General features: G+C 30.8%; 1 protein-coding gene across 1 annotated transcript; it reads right to left on the bottom strand.

The window, feature by feature from the left end:
* Positions 1 to 887: 887 nt before the first annotated feature.
* Positions 888 to 9,510, bottom strand: LOC145559112 (uncharacterized). The gene is made up of 14 exons (XM_081620531.1): positions 9,245 to 9,510; positions 6,342 to 6,453; positions 5,291 to 5,403; positions 3,370 to 3,492; positions 3,074 to 3,273; positions 2,904 to 2,979; positions 2,565 to 2,651; positions 2,394 to 2,474; positions 2,255 to 2,287; positions 1,952 to 2,005; positions 1,833 to 1,874; positions 1,594 to 1,672; positions 1,444 to 1,514; positions 888 to 1,307 (listed from the first exon to the last, which is right to left on the bottom strand). The coding sequence occupies exons 1-14, from the start codon at positions 9,419 to 9,421 to the stop codon at positions 1,239 to 1,241; spliced, it is 1,317 nt and encodes a 438-aa protein (XP_081476657.1). The 5' UTR covers positions 9,422 to 9,510; the 3' UTR covers positions 888 to 1,238.
* Between the last annotated feature and the right edge of the window lie 6,918 nt (positions 9,511 to 16,428).

The raw sequence follows: 16,428 nt of genomic DNA, 5'->3' as shown, positions 1-16,428 counted from the left end.
CCCCCAAATCATCCCCTAACCCGAATCCCATCCCCCAAAACCACCACAGCCACCACCCTAAAGTCCCACCCAACCGCCGAAACCCCCTCTACTCGCCGACAATCCCCTAAACCGCCGTATACCACCGGAAATCCCTGAAACTCTTACCCAAATTCAACCTCAAGCCATCTCTTGAAATAAATTCATTGTTTTTTTTTTTTTTTTTTATTTATTTATTTTTTTTTTTTTATTTTTAAATTCCTTGAAATTAAGGGCTTCGACGGTTTTCATGGGTGAGGGTTGGAATCGAGCCAGTTTTTGTCGGGGAAAGGTGGGAACGAGGTTCAGGTGGTGGGGATGGGGGTTCAGCGGTGGAGTAGGGGCTGCCGGAGGTCGGGGTTAGGGACCTTAAGGTGTTCGTTGGGGCTGGCTTGGTTTTAAAAAAAAAAAATTTAGGTTTTTTTTTTTTTTTTTTACCATTTTTTTACCAATAATTTAGTGACATGTGTCACTCAAATTTTTTTTAAAAAAAAGTTTACCCGTTGTTCAGGTTACCGGTCATGAGGGACCAATAGAAGAAGATCCACTATAAAGGTGGGATTATTAACAGTGAACCGGCTAAAGGTGGGATTATTAGAATCAATTTTTCCTATTTTTAATAAAACTATAAGGTTTTAGGAATTATTGGAAATCGAGTAAAAATTCTTATCATTAAGGATTCTGTATATCATTGTACACTTTCATCAGAAATTGATATCCTCATGAAGAGTGTAATATACCTTTGCGGGAATAGCCTTCTTTTGGATATCGTAAAGTTAAGAATATTATAATTCTGTTTATTTGTGTGGAAGTGATTTGTCCAATTGTGAATTTATATGTATGGAAATCTGCCCTAAAAGGTTGTTGAGTGCGTAAAGGTGCTTTTGATTTATGTAATTCTGTGGTCTAGCTGCACTTAGAGATTGTAATCATCAAAAAGCCCTTTGATATAAGAAATTATCTAGCTATCCTATTTAGAAAAACACAGACTAGCTAAATTGGGGTCTTTTATAAACTTGCCCTCTATATATACAACATAATCATGGGAAATCTGATATACATGCCTTGGTGATTGCCTTCTGACTTGGTTCTTAATACTGGCCCAGCTCCTTCTGTCTTGGCAGCATACCTCAGTATGTATATTACTCTTCATTCTGTGAGATGCCCACCTTACATTCTGAAAAAGTAGATGTTATTCTTACTAGAACTCTATCTGTTGCCTAGGCTACCATGTTGCTTGAAATCTTCGGAGTTGCCCTTATCATTAGACTTTGAAGGAAAGCCATTGCCTGCACCAAAGTTAGCATTTTCTTCAAATTCCTTGGTAAAATAATGAATTTTATCACCCATGAAGAAAGCCCATATCTAGTCTTATAATTTTCCCTTGGTCATTTTCATGTCAGTCGAGGAGGTAGGAGGCCTTACCGTGCATAACGCGATACACAACAGGCTGAAACCGGGGAAATGGAATGGTGCTTTGTCTGAAAGGAAAGTAGCTGACGGCATAGGAAAGAAACAATTAAGGTTATTTGCTCCTCTTTTGGGAAAAGGAAAAGAAATTTGAATTTGACCTACCAGTTAGAGGGCTAAAAACCAATGGAGATATGATATTGGCCAAAGAACCTATCCCTGAGATGCATCCTTGAGCCTTACCCTGAAAACAGCAATCACGAGTAGAAAAATGTGACAAGAGAACAATCAGAAAAGAATTTCTGCAAGGGAAACAGTATGTAGGAGCTTGGAGCATTTGACCTTGCTGAATAAGAAAATTAGAGCAATGATACTTGAATCTTTAGAAGTGTCAGGTATCGTACCTGTTCACTTTCTCCTACTTGTTTGGAGGCAATGCTACGCATCTGCACACGTTTAGCAGTCTCTGTTATGTGCTAGAAAACATTAGAGACAACAGTGAGGGTAAATATGAGAGACTTACACAAGGGTTTGTGAAAACAACGAACACTGAAAGCCCGGCTACTGCATAAATGACCTGTGCAAATAGTTTTGATGATCTAATAGTCAGCAAAATTTCAAATATTTCCAGTTCTAAGCAAAGAAATGTCATCAATCATGTAAAGGGTGAAAAGTTAGCTATAGCTTAAAGTAAATCTTATTGCATAGTTAGCTGTAGCTTAAAGTAAATCTTATTGCATATTAGTGTGAGTTGTATCTGTAAGTGAATACTATTGCACACAAGCATTAGTTGTTTATGAGATTGGGTATGGTCGAGAGATATTACCCAAACATCCCAAGCGACGCTGTTAAGAATCATCTGCAAAATTCAGAAGCTCATTTAGCAGTATGATCTAGAATGTGACATCTGTTATACAAGTAATGGAGAGTTAGGTTTTGGAAGGAAGGAGGGAGAGAGAAACTACATTTGTGCTCGCCACTAAGAGCCCAAGTCTAAGCAACCATTCCTCTCCTGTTACTGATAGTAGCATGGGCATCAAAACTAGCTGCAGAATTTGACATGTTCTGATTTCAGAGGTGAAAGAAAAGAATACAAACTTTTTAAGCTCTGAGAAACATTAAGTTTATCTTAATACCTGTGAGACCATTCCTGCAATACCAACTATCAGCATCAGGTCTGCGAACTGGTTTTTGCTGAAATGAAACTCTGCTTTCAGGAAGTACTGCATCAGATGAAACATGTTTTTGGTTATGTATTACAATATCCTCTAATCTTGCTGCAAGTTTAAGATCATGCTATATACAAAAGGTTCTTAATATTCTATGTTTATGATATTTATGCTACTGCTCAATGTACGTTATTTTTAAACTAGTATGCATACTCGGTCTTCAATTGTGTTAGATTTTTAAAGTTTGTATGTGGGATTAGTTCTGTGTTAGAAGTTGCTTGTAATTTGGTTGGTTTGAGTCATTACCATCAATGAAGCTTGTAGGCCACCCTCTGCTAGACTATTGAATAATACCATAACTGCGATCTGTGAAAATGTTTTGCTGCGTAAGAAAAAATGTTTTAGATGGGTTAGACAGTTGATATTGAGAGAAGAGACAAAATTTAGACGATCAAGTTTCGATGCTGATGAAACACCTGCTTCCTAGTAAGCTCTTTATATCATGGAAGGTTGGGATCTTCTTGAAAATCTGAACCTTCTTTGTCAAATCATCATCTGAGGAACTGCTTGGCTCAGATTTCAGGAGTGGCTGAATTAAAGCATCAGTTTTACGTGTTGTTTCTTGAAGGAAAATCCTCATGTAAGCTGCGGCAGCCATGGCTGAAAATGCTGCAGCCTGTGAAGTTTATGTTCATTAGTCAGAGACTGTTTGATGAATATCGATAGCAGGTGCCAACGAGCGAGTAAGAGAGAGAGAGTGAGTGAGAAAGACCTGAAATGTTTGTGCTGTGGAAAGAAACCTAGCTGATAATGTACCACATACAAATGCAGCAGAACTAACCCCTGCAAGAATACCAAATGCTGATGCTCGTTTTCCCTCTGAAATTTTGTCAGCCTGGGGAGAAAAAATTAAGAACTATTAAGTTCTAAATTAACTGCTACATTTATATTGCTTTTAAATTTCTCCATTGATCTTAAAATGAATTTGATTAAAAACATAAGTATAACATGTTCTAATGACTTTGAAATCCCTTGTTTTATCCATCATGACTTTTTTGGTTCATCTAACTTAACTAGTTTCAATAAAAAAAAACGTGTAGGATATATTCTTTAGTGTAGTAATGTATTAGTGTAGGATATATTCGTTTGAGCATTTAATCCTCACATACTAAAGAGAAAGAGACATGTATTAAGGGACGGAGGGAGTAGTACTTAATATAGAAGAAAGAAAGAAAAGTAAACTAGTTTCAAATATAGAAGAAAGAAAAGTAAAAGGGAGGGATAATTGGTTAAGATAGGATTTGGAAATTACAGTAGTACTTAATTGGTAAATAAACTTAGGAAGGTGCTTATATCATTTCACTTTAGGAAAAACTGAGATGTCATTACAAAACGGAGTGTCGATGATCACTACGATAGTAAAAGAGATGTGTCCAAAAAGGGAAGCCGTTGGAAGGTCAAATTAGTAATTTCTACCTTCGTTATATATTATTTGCAACGATTTGACATAAAGTAGAGGGGAAAAATGTCTAATCGTTGCACATAATATGTAACGGAGGTAGTAGATCAAACATCATTTGAAAAGTGACAAAAATATACTAGTATATGCCATTATGCCACTTGTATGATTGTATGAAGCTAGGCCGTATAAGTTCATATTAAAGAAAGGGACAATAATCCCACACTTCAAATCACCCAAAAAAGAAATCAAAGTTAAGAAACTTCTAAATTTGTTTGGCTTATACTTGATTTTTCAATTTAACATTCCTCTATAGAATTAAATAACTACTTCGCATTATAAATAAATAAAAAAAAAAAAAAAAATATCATATTCGTAAAACCACTGTTATAAATGTATAGGGGGAAAAAAAAATATTTCCGTTAATAATATTGGTTGATTTTTTCTTATTATTAGGTTTATCTATTAGCAAGTATTATCTATGTAATACTTTTAATCTTTTATCATGGTGGGCTTATGGGTTATGTATGATACTTAAGATTATTATCTATTATACATTTGAGTGTACTTAACTATACTCATAAATAGTGGGATTCATTAAGTGGTACAATTGGTCTTGTATGGACCCGGTCTACAATAAATTATTGTAGACCCAAAATTTGACACTTTCAAATAATATAATCACATTTTGGATGATATAATCACTTTTTAAGACGATATAATTATCTTTTTGTGAGTCATGTTTTGAATTATATAATCTCATATTAAACCATTTAATGAGATTATATAATTATCTTTAGGATGATAAAATTTAAAAATCATCTTTTGAATGATGTAATTTACTATTTCATACTTTTTATAATGATAAATTCACTTTTTGAGTGATACATTTACATAACAGTTTCAAGATGATAAAATCACTTTTGTAGTAATATAATCACATTTCGTATGATATAATTACATTCGTATGGTATACTAGAAGGTTGGGTCTACAATAAGTTATTGTAGACCGGGTTTATTCTAGTCTTTACCTAAGTGGTATTGTGCTGTGCACACATTAACATCGCGTAGTTACGTAGAATGCATGTAGACATGACCATGTGTCTAAACACTTGGACATACAAATCTATGCATAACAATCAATAGATGATGTTTTCTAGATAATTCGAAATTGAGAGATCAAAGTGAAGTAATAGAAAGGGATATATAGAGATGGAGTTAGAACAATACATACAACGTAAGCAAGAGAGAGACAGTGAATAGCGCCTTCGGATATCATGGATGCCAATGTTCTTAGCACGTAATAGGCGTAGAAAAAACTCGTTTCCCTACTATATGCCAATACCACTGCATTCAATTTAGAGCAACAAAAATAATTTGTCATTGTGTTGAAATTTTCTTCACTTGAATCATCAATATTATTGGCAAATCAATAGAAAGTTATAGATATTACATAGTACTAGTCGACATGAGTGCAAACAACACGCATGCTACTAGAATTTACTCATTTCACCTCCAAATTTGGAAAAGATTAAAATGAAAGAGACAAGGAAGACAATTGCATTCCACTTTGCATACCACTTGATGGGATATCAACCAGAAAGATATAAATCATAATTTTTTTTTTAATTTTTTTTTTAAAAAAAAAAAAAAAAAAAAAATTTCATAGATAAGGTAGCTAATTAAATATTAAGTTTACAAAGTTAAAGAGATTCCTCATTACTTAATATTTAGTAAAAATAAAAAGTCAGCTAAATTAATTTAATTTCTACAAAACAGTTACTTTATTGAGATAAAGTAAAAGTGAATCATTAAAAATAAGTTTTAAACAGTAAATAATATAAATTGAAGTGAAGTTATCCCTTTAACATGTATGTTGGCATTAAGTTACAAATTAATTAGAAAATGAAATGAGATAATTGAAACAAAGATAGAGTGAGTGACAAATCAAATTGACAATGCATGAAAGTATAAGTGTGTGACTAGACAAATTAATAGATCTCATGTCATAGCCACAAGACATAGTCATACCAAGTTCAAAAATAGCCAACTATTACAAAACAAAATTATTTTTCAAAACTATTTGCCACCTCTTATAATACTGTATTTATACTTCGTATGTGTCACTCTCTTATGATTGGAACGTTGATAAAGATATTAAAACTCTTTCTTTTTATATGTAATCATCCACACAATTGTGAGATCTAAATTAATTGTAAGATTTGATAGCCATTAAGTCAAATTGTTTAAGCAAAGCATTAGAATTTAGAAAGTAAAAAAATTACCTAGGGGGAGAATATTGAGCGTCAAAGGAAGTGTCAAGAGTGATTTCCTGCCGTAAATGTCCGATAAATTACCTATTAACGGAGTCATTAACACTGACCCTATCCCTGAAATCTGCACCATAATATTTATTCATATTATACCATAATTAAACAATGAAGCCGATAACATTTAGTACAGAGTACTCCGTATCTTAATATTTTAAAATAAAAAAAAAAATTTAAAAAAAAATTGTGTCGTCTGTTGAGCCCATAAGCAAACCCACACGTGAGTGAAAGTGTTGTCCCACATTAAAAGATTGAAAAGGTGAAAAGAAATATTGGGATGTGTATCCCATATTGAAGAAAAAGAGAAAATTATGTCCAGTTAATAATGTTAAGGGGCTACTCCCCTCATTGTCATATGGTTTTGAGGTGGAACCTCTTTGGTCAGGTAAAGTGGACAGTTGCCACGATTGTGGCCCAAATCTGTTTATCATCTTTCCTTCAATAAACGTATTATATTATGGGTCTTTATTTTTATTTATCCCACTTTTTTTTACAAAAAAAAAATGCATTTTTCGATGTAATATTATGATTAAAATATTTCAACTACATACTATAATATGTCCATTTTTCTAAGTTTAATTTATCATTTCACCTAGATCATCATAAGAATCATAACACATATCCACGAAGCACTTTTTTGTTAATTTTAAAGTTTTCCAAGTATTGATCTGATTCACATGTTCAATTCAAACTCTCTCTTTTTGCCTTTTCACAGGAAATCGAATTTTTTTGTTTGATACGATTCTCTTACCATTAATAAGAAAGAAACCATTAAATAATACAAGTAATAAATAAAGCTAAGGTAAAAACACATGCAAAAACCTCATCTATTTCTTGAATGAAAAAAAAAGGCCAACTTTAATCTTATCAAACGAATTACATACTTGTATATGCTACCAATAGTTTTTAAAAATGTTTATACTTGTATATCTACCAATAGTTTTTTAAAATTATATTTTATTTTTTTGCAAATTAAAAAGTAAAATTTAATTGGTCCATGAAAGAGATGTACAATTAATCAATTATTAATATTGTTGCCGACATATACTGGACAAAAAAATTACTCATATAGTATTGCCAAGGAAAACAAACGAAAAATAAGGGAAACAAACGAAAGAAAAATAACTCTTACAAAAATTAAATAATGAACGAAGATATCTATATGAGTAGAACTTTCGTTTTTTGAACGTTTTCGTGAAGATATAAAGTAAAAACTGTAATAATTTCGGCAAGTTAAAAAAACAAGAGAAGGAAACTTCTTTCTTACATTCACAAAAAAAAAAAAAACAGACAAAATTTCACAAGTTAAATTAATTATACTAGTACTTCAAAGTACATGTAAAATGACAGTTAATTTTGTACACCAGTGAGGATGAATAAGAAAAATAAAGAGTGGTAGTACGATGAAAAAGAAGAATAAAGAGTAGTACTCCGTATGTTACACCTTAGGGGTTAAAACATACCGACTACCTCGTAAAAGACATCATTTTATAGATGATTATTGACGAGTTTTTGTAACTTTTTGTAGTCCCGTGAATCTTTAATATTGTACTACATACTACTTCTGTTACAGGCTATGTGTAACGATTAGACATTTTTCCTCTCTGTTTTATGTCAAATTGTTGCACATAACCTGTAACGGAGATAGTATATGATATGTCATTTAAGTGTCATTTTCATGTGATGTTGTGGGAGCAAAGTGTAATACAAGTGAGGAGAATTCCTATTTCCTAATTCCTGTGCTGGTAGCTAGAGGATGTTACATGTTCGATCAATAGAAATGGACAATTGAATGTGATATCATGTTGTAAGTCATATAATTAGAGAATCAAGTAAACAAACTAAAAATTTAAGGGTTCGTTTGGCATTGCCGTGGTTTTCTGTTTTTTGGTTTTTTGTTTTCTAAAAGTATATGATATGTGTTTCATAATGAATCAAAAATTATATATACTTATTAAAATTATGATAATTTTGAAAACTGACAACAGAAAAGTGAAAACACCTTTTTCTTGTTTTTTGTTTTTGGTTTTAAAAAAAACAGGAAATTGAAAACCAAAACTGATGCCAAACAAGTCCTAAGCTAATAGTTGTATCACGTTGTAAGTCATATTTGTATCACGTCACTCATTAAGTTATGTGGATGTAACATGAACCTCCTCATACTTATTGCTAAAAATTTCACGGAGTTCTTTTGTGTTGATCAGTACTTGATCCTACAAAGCAACTTAATTTGGAGGGTGGTCAATGTAATTTCTTACGACGTACACTCGGAAACATCTAGCCATAAAGATACAAAGTACTCCGTACTTAAATAGTGTTGTGTCTTTTCATTTGATCATTATTTGGAAATATGTAAATGGACAAATCATCATTTGAATAATGGATCGAGCCAATATATATTGTATACTCCATAATCTATAATCAAAGAAAATGTGAACTTTTCAAAATTGATTTACACAATTATCAATCATAATAAACAGCCAAACAGGGGAGTTGTTAAATTAGATTATTTAACTAACTTTTAATGCTACAATATTAATTATCATGGTTAATTGGGATCAAATGAAGTACGTACGTTATACTCGTAATATTAACTTCATTCAGTAGTTCAGTCCCTCCTATAATAAATTGAATATTTGTAGTATTTTGTTGCGTTACTTAACACGTACTCCATAAGATCATAATTCATAACTAATTAAAATCAACTATTATTATGAATAAAAAAAAAAAACCACTATTTAAGAAAATTAAGGAGATACGTGAAATTATGAAAACACCCTTTGGAGAAAAATAAGGAGAAACATGAAAAAATAAAAACAAGTTAGAGAAAATACAGGAAATGAAATGAAACGACGTACCGCCTGCTGGAAACCAGAGAGATAAATGGCAAGAGAACATTCATCTTTGCCAGGACAAAGTGCTTCCATTGTCACGTCTGTTAACGCCGGCATCGACACGACACCGGCGAACGAGGCCAAAAAAAGCGTGACAAAAAGGTGTGTTAAGCATCCAAGCTTCTCCATCTCCATTTCCATCTCCCTCTCTTACTCTTTACGTTATGGTATGTTTTTGTAAGATTTTAAGGAAAAGGCACGCAAAGAGTAATATTAATAAAAAGAAAGGGAGATGGTAACTAAAACGAATATTAACCTTTGCTTTATATAGTGCTTTTAAAAATAAAAAACAAACAAACAAAAAAGTATTTGTACTATTTTTATGTATGTATATTTGTAGAATTATTATGACATCATACAAATTTTTGGAAATTTGAGGAATATAATTGAGGGGTTAAATTAATAAGATGTGTCGTTTAGTTTTATGGGGTTTTTTAAATTTTATTTTATGCTTTTGCTTTTAGTACACTTATAGTGGGAAGGACGAAGCAATGAGATATTCAATAATTCTACATACTATATAACTCCATCTATATAAAGTCTTTTCATTCTATATGACATGAAAGGGATATTGAGTTAAAGACGAAGGTCGGTGGTAAATAAAGGTAACTTTTTGACTATTGGTATATTAATTAGCCCGGAAATAATTGTTACATATATTACTAGTATAAAAAGTAATTTATCCTTGATGTATACTACTCATAATACTACTTTAAAATTTTAGCAATAAAGAGTGAGAATTGAATGGACCAACTATAATTATAAGAAGTAGTCTTTAAATAAAATTGTACTCCATAATATGTATACGAGTAGACATATAGTACTGTGTTGTAGGATAAGCATGGGTCGAGTATGATATTTGAACCATTATTATAATTATTGAGCTGGATATATAATAACTAATGACACTAAAAATGATATTCATAAACCGAGACAATAATTAAGTTGAGTATCTAGAATTTCATATGGGAGTTCAAATACGTACCCTAACAAGGTTATCCATTGGCTTAATTAAAATAGAAATTAAGAGATAAGCAGTCACTAATCTTAATACTATACATGGATATGGTGATATGGATGGAGTGTTAAAGATCTACTTGCTGGGAGGAATGCGTAGCGTCAAAGTTATGTAGTTGAAAAAAGAATGGTTATTTACTGCTAAGTTTTAATTTTTCTGCCTTTTTTTGGACCTACCATGTTACCTACATAACGAGAAATATTAGTAGATACTCTTTGAATCTTTGAAAAAACTTTTGAAATTAATCAACAAATTCTATACTACGGAGTATTGTTGTTCAAGATATCTACTTTAGTACTTTATCTAGCAATCTATGGATGTAACAGAGGTTAACAACTCTTTGCATTTATGGTTAGTAAGCCACTAATAAGAAAATTATAGGTTGGGGGTTGTTATTAATTTATATTATTATGGATATTAAATTGTGTTGGGGGAGTATATAGTAGAGTAGGAAGTGAATGAAATTTATACGTGACAATCAATAACGTCTCATTAACATCTTTTACTTCTTAATTACTCATATATACATTATAGAGGACATATATTATTTATACCTAATATAATGTTCGGAAAAGTTATAAAACATAGTATATCACTTACAATGAGTGCCATATTTCGAAAATGGAGTAGTTTACTAATGTACTATGGGTAATTTAAAGCAACTAAAAGCGAATCCTAAAATCCACACTTAAAATAATCATATCTTTAATATTTGTCTGACTTAATTAAAAAGGATGGCCTATTTGCCGACCTTTTATAAATTCTAACTTTATTAACACAAATTATTCTAGTAGAGCCAATACATATAGAAACAATATACTTTTCTTTAATTCTTAAAAGAAAAAAAAAATAAAAAAATAAAAAATAAATAAATAGGAAGGTTTAGAACTCTTTTTTTATCTGAATCTTGTGGCACAAATTTAAGTTAATACCAGGTTTACTAATTTAGGTGTGGCACAAAATCTAACTTTATTAACACAAATTAGTACTTACTTACTAGTATATACGAGTATTAATTAATTATAATTATGATGTTGGCCTAACTTTTGAGATCAAATATGAAATATCTTCTTTTTTTCAACATAATTGGGAAAAAGTCGGAAAACACTTTATCATCTCTCACAACGAATTCTTCTAATGAGGAGATTGAGTAGGCAATCTAGGCATTAGGCATTACGCACGTATCATTCTATAACATGATCGATAGATTTTAAAAATATTATTAAATGAATAATAATGAGAGTACCATGATTTAGTGCAACATTAGGTCCGGTAATTGCATGCTTAAACTTTGTACCAATAAAAAATCGATCATTCAATTATGTTAAAACAAATGGTAGGAGTAACACATTCGTAGAAAGTTATTTGCTTTATTTTTCAATGCGGAACACAAAATTAATTACGCACACTTTTTTTTAAAATATAATATAATGTGTATCAAGTAGCATATTTGAAGTTTTTTTAATTATGACGAATATCCTTGATTCTGATTTTAATATTGCATGTGTTTGTTCTTCTATTGACAATCACAATCGCTTTAACTTTAAGCAAAGTGTAACCCAATATCCTACATAACAGATTACATAGTAGAACTAGTTAAAAGTTGCATCTTACATGAAGTTATCTTATATATAGGCCCGCCAAAGTTACTAAAGATTTAGTAAAAAGGTATCTAAAGTATCTTGCTCGAAATCATTCCTTCTAATAGAAGCCAACTTTATTACGTTACTCTTTACACTACTCATAGAAGATCATGCTATAGTGCTATACCATGCAAATAATTTTGTCATTTCTCTTTGAATTCTAGTTATACATATAATAAGTCTCTTTTCACATTGTCCCTAAAGCATATAAAGTAAATTGAGTACACTACATATTCTTCTTGTTTCAATTTGTAAAACATTATTGTTTTCTTTAAATGTCTTTATTAAAGTGCGTGATTCACGTACTTGTAAAAAGATCCGATAAAATTGATACTGTACTCCATAGAACATATTTATACTTTCTCGGATTGTTTTAAATGCATCACTTTTTATACACGGAAATTTTAAATTAGATGCATCACTTTCATTTTTAATTAATAAATTCTTTCTATCTTTCTTAAATACCATACAAGTCCTTTTTCTCTCTCTCTATCTCTAATTTCTATCACCTCCAAAAATTGTCGTTTTTGCAAATAATACATCTAAAAAAACAAAGGAAATATTAATATTGAGGTCGTGCATACTGCCACGTAAAATCTTATTTCAAGTTCTTAAGGACATGAATACTTGTATATGTCATCAAATTTTTTTTTTTGAGGGGATTGTGTATGTCATCATTATTAACTTAAGATGATATATCATCATTTTGATCTTAATCTAATCTAATATATATAAATAAAGTAGGCATTTTTGGAGAGCATTGGACGCGCCACATAAGAAAAGGTGTTATTTGACCAATGAAAAATTAGATTAATAATTTATTTTAGGATTAAAAAATTCACTCGTCACCTAAGAAAAAGTGACGAATAAGATTTAAGAATTTTGCCACATATGTAAAAACAACGAATAGTAAATAATTAAAATTTAAATTTTTTAAAAAAACTAATAATTATCTTTTTTACATGCAAATCTTTGATCGCAACTATCTTTAATCTCTCCCTAGAAAATATTATAAAGATTACATATTAAAAATGTACTCATTGAAACGAATAAAACTAAATCTCATATCATGTTAGAGAGACTAATAGTAAATCATTATGTTAGAGAGAAATTTACAAGATTCCCTCTTATTTTTAATAGTTAAAAGATTTTAGATGAGACTAACATTTTGAAACAAAACGAGTATATAAAAAAAGCATTTGCAAAGGACTTATTTTAATCAATAAATAAAATGATTTGTCATTTATTTTTTTATTAAGCAAAATTGAAGAATACGGTTTGGGATTTTAAATTCAAGCGCCACGTAAAATAAATAAACCTACAAAAGATAACTTTAGTGTTAAATTTTTTTTAAAAACTTATCTTATGATATAAGGAATTTTATTCAAATATCCGATGAATGATATTCATATAAAAAAAAATCTTAAATTAATTAAAAATATTTACTAGAACCGTGCATCGCACGGGCTTATATCTAGTTCAAACTATACTCCGTACAAAACAAAAACAAATAAATATACAAAAACAAACAAAATAAAATGATACGGAGTATAATTAAATGATACTTCGTAGATGATGTAGGTATATATACTCCCAAAATAAAGCATCTATAATTCCGCAAGGACCATAATCATATTCCACATCAAAAGGAAGGATCTATAAGGCTTCTTGCTGTAGTTATGGGACCCATGGAAGTATGTGGGCCTGTTTAGCCAACCAAAGCCCAACATCAGTAACATTTTAATTTTTGGAGGAATTAAAGAGGGCTAAAATCATGAAATTGAAGTCCAAGGTATTGTATTATTTTATTTATTTTTTTTTTTTTTATTGTTTCAAAAAAAAATATTTATTTTTTTTATTACAAGAGAACTAAAAACACCTACAAACTAAAACAAAATAATTCACGACAATGCACAACACCAACAACGAATGAGCCGAAGACACTTTTTACAAAAATTAAGAAAGTTGGCGGAAGTACATAAGTGTATATGGGGTTAGAGAGAAAAAAAAAGTGGTTGAGAATAATGAAGAGAGAGAAAGTGTCGGAAATTGAGGTAAATAATTATTTATAAAAAAGAAGTGATGATAACTCATTAAAAATATATTCTCAAATAATACAACTTTAAAATATAAATATTGAAGAAATTGAATTCATTACCATGTTTATCGATAAGTAGAATATGACCAAATATTTTAACATATATCGTCTTAGACTTATCGCCAACGACTTTAATCTATGCGTGTTTACTTATGCTTACCTATAGTTATTTAAACAAGGATGATCCTTCAACAGCAACGTAATTAGACTGTCAAATTGGTGATATTTGTCTATTGATACAATTACCATTTTAAAGAGTATTTCGGGCTCTTTTTATTGTGCATGTTATATTTATAAAGAGTTAGGTTCATGTGAGAAGTGTTCTTATTGTGAGAAGGGTGAAAAGTAATTACAACCCTTAGATTTGTCAAATCTCAAACAACTATACATAGAATATATGTATAGTAACAAATTATGTAAAATTATTAAAAGAATTAACAAAAAAACTCGGATACAAAATCCCTTATAATTTTATCTTGGAAGGCTAAACTGGGGTCGCCGTAATGTTTAAATTTCAAAGAAGCGGTAAATTTGTCATCATTAACCTTGATATTTGAATGAATTTCAAGCACAGAATAGCTCGAAACGGCAAAGGTTGACAATATATATATTCAAAACGCCGTATGTCAACTCCTCTGACTTATCTAAAAGAATACGATCTATGTATGACATATCATTCATTTTATTGCTAGTTGTAATCGTACCACTAATTTGAGCACATATAGCATCGTTGTTTTCACCATTATTTTCAATTACAACAGACATACAAGCTACGAGCGCACAATGAAACATAACATGATTCACATGAATTTTGTTGTAAAAGTCAAATTGTTTTACTTTGTCGTAGACAAACGCATTAGTACAATAAAAAAACTTGCAATCATCCACAATTACAATACTACAATTTTGTTCTAATATAAATATCAATACAGAATTTACTAGGCAGACAACAAGGGTTTTTAAGATCGGAATTTTGGATGATTTACTAAAATATTACTTGTGTCATGTAATTAGACAAACATAGTCTCCAACACATTTTCTATTAAAGAGAGTTAATTCATTACTATGTTCATCGATGAGGAGAATATGATCAAATATTTAACATATATAGTCTTAGACTTATCGGCAAAAACTTTTATCAATACACGTTTACTTATGCTCACAAGTAGTTATTCAAACAAGGATGATCCTTCAATAACAACATAACTAGACTGTCGAATTGGTGATATTTGTCTATTGATACAACTAGCATTTTAAAGAGGATTTAATGCTCTTTTTATTGTTCATGCTATATATAGAGAGTTAAGTTCATGTGAGAAGCAATTACAACAATTAGATTTTTCAAATATCACACAAAGATAATTACATAGAATATATGTACAGTAACAAATTATGTTAAATCATTATAAGAATTAACAAATTACATGAAATTAATCATGTTAATTTTCAAAGGATAAGCTGTAAACACCATAAGCAGGTGCAAACCTAACAAACACTCGGATACAAGATTTCTCCCCTAAAGGCTAAGTCGGGATCGCCATAAGGTTTAAATTTCAAATAATGTATGTTTTGTTAATTTAGATTGTGAATTCCAATGATATTATTGTTAATTTAGATTGTGAATTGGGCTCAAATTTTGTTTGAATATTGCTATATTGGAGGATCGTGCCATTGAGAGCATTGTGATATTTGGCTAGATTATCGAATAATAGAGTGATTGTTGGTGTAGATTGTGGGACAATTTGTGGTTGTAGCACAAATCAGAATTTTATCATGGCACACACACCAAGTGTTCGATAAAAGAACGTGTCTACAAAATCTACTTCCAAAGCTAAATCGATCACCATGAAGAAATTTCCTTATTCTAAAAGAAAATCTTCTGTCTCTCATTGTAAAAAATGGAACTCCTCAACCACAAAAGCCAAGAAAAAAGAGTCGGTCATTGATTATTATGACATTGAAATTAATGGTGATTGACAGTATGAGGAGAAGTACGAGAGGTTATTTAAACGTGGAGTTGTTGCAACTCGTTATTGTGACCTCAATGCACTCAAGGCTTTACATATAGAAGATGATGTTCGTTGGCTCTTTTCAAGCGTTGGTTGGGGTGACTTTCTTACTAAGAAATATCCCACTTACAAGAGAATCACACTTTAGTATTTGAGCTCCTTAAAGGCGGTTGTCGAACCCGAATTGCATGATGTGATCACTTTCTGTCTATACAATGTAGAGCATACACAGACTCTAACTTAGCTAAGCTTAATGAGGTTCTCAATTTACCTACTGGAGGACCCAGGTTAACTTCAAAGTTTTGGAAGGGTGATGGAGTACGGGGGATGTTGACTAACAAGAACAAATACGACTCAAGTGCGAGTCTGAGTGCCTTGGT

The sequence above is a fragment of the Chenopodium album genome, chromosome 9, assembly GCF_948465745.1.
Source record: "Chenopodium album chromosome 9, dcCheAlbu1.1, whole genome shotgun sequence".
NCBI lineage: Eukaryota > Viridiplantae > Streptophyta > Magnoliopsida > Caryophyllales > Amaranthaceae > Chenopodium > Chenopodium album.
The sequence above is the reverse complement of the archived record's forward strand: the minus strand, read 5'-3'. Positions and strand labels throughout refer to the sequence as shown.

Coding starts and splice junctions, on each gene's coding strand:
- LOC145559112 (XM_081620531.1), bottom strand. CDS start 9,421: ATGGAAATGGAGATGGAGAAGCTTGGATGCTTAACACACCTTTTTGTC. Junction 3,274..3,369: donor CCACAGCACAAACATTTCAG/GTCTTTCTCACT, acceptor TAAACTTCACAG/GCTGCAGCATTTTCAGCCAT. Junction 1,673..1,832: donor AAGTAGGAGAAAGTGAACAG/GTACGATACCTG, acceptor TGCTGTTTTCAG/GGTAAGGCTCAAGGATGCAT.